General features: G+C 38.9%; 1 protein-coding gene across 1 annotated transcript; it reads left to right on the top strand.

Annotated features, from left to right (window-relative positions):
- Positions 1-380: 380 nt before the first annotated feature.
- On the top strand, positions 381-7,008 carry LOC116378450 (uncharacterized; the record flags this gene model as incomplete). Its single annotated transcript, XM_031840328.1, has 6 exons — positions 381-1,146; positions 3,797-4,225; positions 4,709-4,779; positions 5,992-6,070; positions 6,188-6,397; positions 6,866-7,008. Coding segments are annotated over exons 1-6 (1,686 nt in total), but the record flags the coding sequence as incomplete, so codon positions are not given.
- Positions 7,009-7,200: the final 192 nt, after the last annotated feature.

Raw genomic sequence — 7,200 nt, 5'->3', positions numbered from 1 at the left:
TATCTATCTATCTATCTATCTATCTATCTATCTATCTATCTATCTATATCTCTCTATCTATCTATATCTCTCTATCTATCTATCTCTCTATCTATCTATCTCTCTATCTCTCTATCTATCTCTCTATCTCTCTATCTATCTCTCTATCTATCTATCTCTCTATATCTCTATCTCTCTATCTATCTCTCTATATCTCTATCTATCTCTCTATCTCTCTATCTATATCTCTACACATATCTACACATATCTACCTCTCTATCTCTCTATCTATATCTCTACACATATCTACACATATCTACATCTATATATCTATCTATATATATATATATCTACATATATCCACCGTAAACTGATTTTGAACGTTTTGTTTTGATGCAGAATGGTTGAACACGATGCCCGGTGCCCCAGCAGAGCCCCCATCGCATCAAAAAAGAACAGCTAAGCCTCTGTACAACATTTTCACCTCCAGCCCCATCAGCACCTGCTTCAAGAAGCCAATCTTTAAAGAAAAAGCAGCCAGTAATTCCAGCCAGCACTTGGAAACATCTAATCACTCGGAGCACCAGGATAAACAGCAGATCTCCACTCCACAAACAAAGACTGAAGCAGCTTGTCTTAAACAAGGGGCCGGAGACCGGTCCATTGAAATCAAAGTGGAACCACACAGGCTGGCTCTGGAGCCTTCTACAGAAACAACCCCTCCCAGCTGTGAGAGTGAACTGCCGTCGAAAGACAATCCTGACAAAGATGAAGAGGAGGAGGAGGAGGAGGGTGAGGAGGACCAATCTGTCTTCTTTACTCCAGAACTTTTCGGGGGTGAAGACGAGGAAGGCACCCCACAGAAAGAGACAAAGACCAAGTCACCTCCCAGGATGCTTTCGGGGGCAGAGAGCCCTACTCTGCTGTCAGAAGAACGTTTTGGCTCTGAGCAGGCCCGAGGGCAAGGGCCAGCCTCTGCTTCTGATGGACAGAGTGCTATTTCAGTCAGAGAGGAGAGCATAGAGCTGACACAGAAACAGCAAGAAGAAGTCATAATACAGAAGCAGGGTGAGGAGGGAGAGCAGAGTGAGAACCAGAGCAGGCAGACAGGCAGTAGGCTTCGCAGGTTGTCCAGGTCCAGAAAGCAAGCTCCCTCTACTCCAACAGGTAACTAACAACCTGGACATAAGAAAGATTGTCTGTCTGTATATAATAATGTTTTATATGCATATTACATGTCAATGCACATTCGCTAATCAGCGGATTGATATTAAACAGATTGCAGTGCAGTGTAGCATATTCGGTTCAACCATTGCTGCAGTTTCACAGAATGTCCTGAACACTACGTTGTAGAGTATCTGCATGCGTTAGAGCTGCCTGAGGCTACTAGCCCACACACAGCATACATTAGATGATGAGGCTTCAGCCCTCAGATCAGCTTCTAATGGAGTGTGACAACACATCTTATTAAGGCCATGAAGGTGGGTTCTCAGTTAAAAAACGCATTACTAACCAACAGCATTGGAATTGCAGCGCTGATTGAATGTGCCTTTTAACAAATCATTAAAATACAAAATCACGAAGTCATTTGTTTTCCTATGAAGTAGGTAATCATGTATTTCTGTTTTGATGTTTGTAGATAATGGATAACCAACGTGCTTTAGACATGCCTGATTAAACCAAAGGAAGAGACCGTTATGTATAAATGATGTGTGCCGTAAGCTCAAATGGTGTGGATACACATTAGTTTTACATTCAATAAGCATTCATATACATTCTGTTAATTCGCAATAAAATTAAATGTTAGTGTTTCATTGATTGATTTATTTATTTATTTTTTTGATTTGTTCTCATCCTTTTTCCTTTTCATTCTGATATATAATTCTACCTGATGCATTAACATGAAAGAGGTACGTTACTGGTTGAGATCTTTAGGAGTTAAATCTAGCAACATATTTTATAAAGTGACCATCTGTTTTATATGTATTCTTGATCTGAATAATAACTACTTTGACCACCTCTCAATTAGACTTTGCTACACAGTAAACACAAAATAGGATGTTATATTTTAGCATTTTGTCCCTTATTAATATCGAGGGTAGAATGCTAGAAACACCTCAGTATATACAACACAATTCAAAATGAGCATGAAGTTGAACCAACCCCTGACTAAAGAAAAGCTAAACATTAGGACCTGAATGGTTTGTTGCAGGACTGTTGTATTAGTTTGCATTAGTTTTAGCCAGGATGACTTAATACACCAGCAACGGAGTGTATAGCTTCACATAGAAAAACTACTTCCAGCATATGTTAAAATATGTTCACAAATGAAATGAATTGTATATAATTAATCCAAACACAGTGATATTCATTTCCAGTGTAGTTTCCATATTTGTAGTCCTGCAGAATTCACTTATAATATTCGTGGAGGAAAACAGTGTAATCAACAATTTAATGGCCATATTTGATTGTTTGAATCTGAGGAGCAGAGTTCCTTTAATTGAGCCAATGCTAAATGCAGAATCATCAAACAGGCTATGTGGAAGGGAGACAAGAAATAAGATTAAACATGATTACACTGATGTGATTTGTCTCATTACTGCACAAACTTCACCAATGTGTGATTTGCGCAGCTAAGCAGAGTGGACAAGTGTTCCATTAAAGCCTTTCTTTGCTCATCAACTGCCTCCCCAAGACCCTTGTACATGTAATCGTACATGGCCACTCGTTAGCATCATCAAAACACAGCGTGGAGAGGCCAGCGACTGTTGTTAAAAGCACTTATTAGGGAGCCCACATTACTGAAAGCCCCAGTAATGACTCTCATTACTCTGTTTTCCCCCATTACTCTAATTCAGCTTCTGCCCTCAACCCCAAATCATTAAAGCTACACTAAGGCAACATTTTGAGTCCAAAAAAACCAAAACGGGACAAATCACAAAATGCAACAGCAATAGCGCTCCGTCCATATAGAACTCCGAATGGTCAACGCTCCGTCTACACAAAGTGACTAATCAAACATTTAGAGGGAAATGCAAATCTTCCCTTTTTTCAGGCAAGTGCTTGTTTGAAAAAGGTGGACTCACGACTAGTGTAATTGAACGGTGACCTTGTTAGTTAACGAGGGTGGTAATTCCCAACCAGGGGTATGTGTACACCAGAGGGAGGGGGGGTAACACTTTAGTCATAAAAAACTAATCAATGGTAAATTGATAGTTAATTAAACTTCTGTTAATAGTTATTTTACTGTTGACAAACTGAAAAAATGAATAATGTTTACTTATTAGTAATGCTATAATTTACAAGGTATTTTGTCATTTGTTTGTGTAATATGAAATAATTAACACTTGAAGTAACACTTGACCCACCTGCTACAATTGTGTGTATGTGAGAAGTAGTTAGCAGGCGAGCATAGACGTAATGAAATGATTGAAGAACAAAAAGTGCTAGTGCTAAATAAATATACTACTTTAAATATGGTTGACACGTCCAGCTCCGGCCACTTACACACAAGTGTAGGTAGTATGGAGGCAAACTGAGCGAAAAGACCTAGAGACCTAGCTTGAATATTAATTCCAGGATCACTAGTTCTTGTATGAAATAATATCCACCTTTCCATAATCAATAGTGTAACATAACATCCAATTTAAATTCCATTTAGCTGTTTATAGTTACCAGTCTGTGATGCTGCCTAAAGCAGGTTTAAAGAAAAAACTGCTGGAATCACTTTTGGAACAACATCCCTGTTGATTTCAGCTCAGGGAAACATGCCAGATGTATCTATTTGCTAAAAAGGTTACTTCATGTCAATTGACAGGTGGAGGCTGTGGAGCCAAGAGAGCAGGGAAAGTCAGCCTTCAGCAGATTGAGACCAGGAGCAGCCAGAGGAGGACCAGGCCAGATCATGAGTTAAAGGTGGTGATGGTGGGTTTGAATAGCAGACCATCCAGAGACAGACTCATAAGAGAATACAGTTCAAAAAAAGACACAGTTCAAGAGAATGTTTATCAGGCACATTTCTTCAAACCAAGTGTGATTGACAGAGGGACTGAGTCAGGAAGGTGCCCTGTGGGTGTGAGGGAACACAAAGCTCTTAAAACACCTGCTAGTTCCACGAGGACTGAGACAGACGATGTGACTCCAAAACAAGGCGGCATAGGGGGCCTGCAAGAAGCTGGAGCAGCACGATGTAGTCCTACGAGTCCAGCAGCGGATGGTCCAGGAACTCAACACACCACACCAAAAGGTAAAAGAATCTATATAGAATGTAAAATCTTTGGTTGTACAGAACAATCAATGCATGTACATGCCAATGTTGGTCAGCACACTGGAGAAGGTAGAACACAAATAGTTTACATGACATTACAAAAAGGGAGCAATTTGGGTTTACATTATGCAAGGCAGATCAAATAAGAGCTTAGAAAACAGAATTACATCTTGATTTAAAGTGCTGAATCCATTTTTCTGAACGACAACTAATTGATCAGCCAGGAACACTCAGTGCTGCAGACCTTTGCCCGGAAAGGTTGTCAAGTTAGCAAAAATAGTGATGTTTCATTTCACTATCTTTATTTCAATAGCTCTTACTTTATATCCACACACAGTACATGACAGCACTACCAAAACACAGCTGTGAGCAAATTAAACAAGGGACAAAATTAGGGGATTGACTAAAGGAACCTAAACTCACAGTGGAGTGTGCACCTGTACTGTATTTGTTAATGTTCAGCAGTGGAACTGATGTGGAACTGGAAAGAATACAAGCTCACAATGGCTGCTGCCCTAAAGACTCTGATTACAGTATATCGTGTCATATAATAATGTCTTTTTTAAATGATTAATAAATTCAATTATTAGTTTTGTATGTTTGGATTAATAATATTTTTTTTAAACATAGGTTAACCCATGACATGCTTAGGTTCATACTGTAACGTATTGAAATATTCCCTTAAATGCTGTCCAAAGTTTTTGACAATATATATTTTTTATATCATGCTGCAATGGTGTTGTTTCTAGGTAGCCACTTTATTTATGTGAAATTCAACTTAACATACGTTTTTTTCCAACCAACCTATTAAAGTACGGAGATCTTGCGGACAGAAAAGCAGGAGATTTAACAAAGTAAGTGTCACATTTTTCCAGCAAATCACAGGGAAAGCATCAACTGTTTCTCCTTATCAGTGTTCAAATGTACTGTGCTTTTCTATTTCATTATTTCTTTGTATTGCAATATTTCAGATTTTATTAAACGTCATAGCAACATATGTTGACACTGATCAGTGCTGCCGTACACATGCGGTAATGGATTTTGCACTTAGTCTGTTTTCGCTGTGTGTTGCACACAGAAGCACATAAAGAAAACAGTGCATGGTAATGAGTCATATCACCACAGTCTGTGTGAACTCAGTGTGCATATCAAAGGGTGTGACAGACAAAAATCTTTCAAATGTCAACATACCCACTAAAAGCAAAAACGGTGTACGTAATGACAAAAGAGTAGCTCTGAAATAGAAATAAAGTTAAGCACTTAGACAATAGTAGCATTTAGAAACACTTTTCCACTCATGAATCTACCTGAATCCGGAGGGAAGATTGTTATCTGTTGTGGTGAGATCATGTGATCTGTCCGTCTGTCCACGGCTGATCTCACATACTACTGGACCCATCAGCTTATTAATGACGGTGGTCTCGTGGTTGTGGTGATTCACACTGTTTGAAGAACGTATTCTGTTTTATGTCGTCATTGACTGCTGACTCCTCACAAGTGATCAAGAAGAGCAAAAGGCCTTTCCAGCAGTCAGCTAGAAGAAAAACAAGCCTGACCTTGTCTGCTGCAGGCCACATTTTGGCCTTTTGTCATGGCTCAAAAACTGATTGACTCTACTGAGGGCACCTTTGGAATTGAAAATGTTTTCAGTGACTCCTCTGAGATGTTTCTGAAATGCTGCACATAATAAATACACATTTAAAAAAATCTTGATGTGAGCAGATTCTTTTGTTCTACTTCCACAGATAGTGAAAGAGCACAAGCCATGCTCTCTGGGCCTCTACTGTTCTCTGTGTGAGAAGGAACTACTTCCTGTGGCACATGGTAATTTCTGAGAAATCTCTGTTGTGTTTCCATTTATGACTAAATAATATGAGTCAAAGTGAATGCGTTTCATTTTGACATAGATTTCATTGTCACTGTCATGACTTCCTTTTTCAGGTTCACTGCGAAGTGCTTTTTGTGAATTTGAACATCTGGCTTTTCTGAGAAAAATATTTAGTTCTGCAACAACGACCCGCCGCTGCCAGTGTGCACCACATCAGCCATCACTTTTAGACGACTCCGGCTCACTGCTGGTAGTGCAAAGTCTCACAGCAATGAAGGCCCTGAGGACTGCTCTGCAACCCTACTGTGATAGCAGTTTAACTGGTGGGTTGATCAGACTAGAACAGTATTAAAGAAGTGATAGTGACACATTTTTAAGACAAGAAAAATGACTCATTCATGTTACATCAAGAAAGGGAAATGCCATCGCACCCACAACTGAGCATTCAAAATGAATACTAATTAGAAATGATAATTACATCCGAGGGTCCGAGGACAGAGGATGTCGTATGCTGTACAGATTGTAAAGCCCTCTGAGGCAAATTAGTGATATTGGGCTATACAAACAAAATTTAATTACATTTTTAGAAGAAATTACTAAATTATGATAACTGTAGGTAATTAGAAATGAATTTGGGAAGATGAATACACGAGAGCTTTTCCCATCCCTGTTGCTTAAAACCGACTTTAACATTCATATGAACATGTTAACCTTTAATCCTTTTATGGCACATTTTCCCCCTCTGAAGTCGGTGAGGTTACATGCTTTCCCACTGCTTTTCATTCATGCAGCATATAACGCCATCTGGAATCCCGAGGAAGGCTCTGTTACCAGACTTCTGCAGTGCAGCGGCTGTTTGTCTCAAAGCCCCTTTCTGTCTGCAGCATTAATTGCAGCAGAGATCCAGTGGCCTCGAGACATGGCTCAAGATCAGGTAAACTTTATGAGGGTGAATAAATGTCCACATTTACCAAACACTGTGTCATTTGGCAGGAACCACAATCCAAATGATTAACATTTTTATACATACATATATATACATATATATATATATATACATATATATATATATATATACATATATATATATATATATATACATATATATATATATATATACATATAT

The sequence above is a fragment of the Anarrhichthys ocellatus genome, unplaced genomic scaffold (assembly GCF_004355925.1).
Source record: "Anarrhichthys ocellatus isolate YVR2014 unplaced genomic scaffold, GSC_Weel_1.0 scaffold2625, whole genome shotgun sequence".
In the NCBI taxonomy this organism is placed as follows: domain Eukaryota; kingdom Metazoa; phylum Chordata; class Actinopteri; order Perciformes; family Anarhichadidae; genus Anarrhichthys; species Anarrhichthys ocellatus.
The sequence above is the reverse complement of the archived record's forward strand: the minus strand, read 5'-3'. Positions and strand labels throughout refer to the sequence as shown.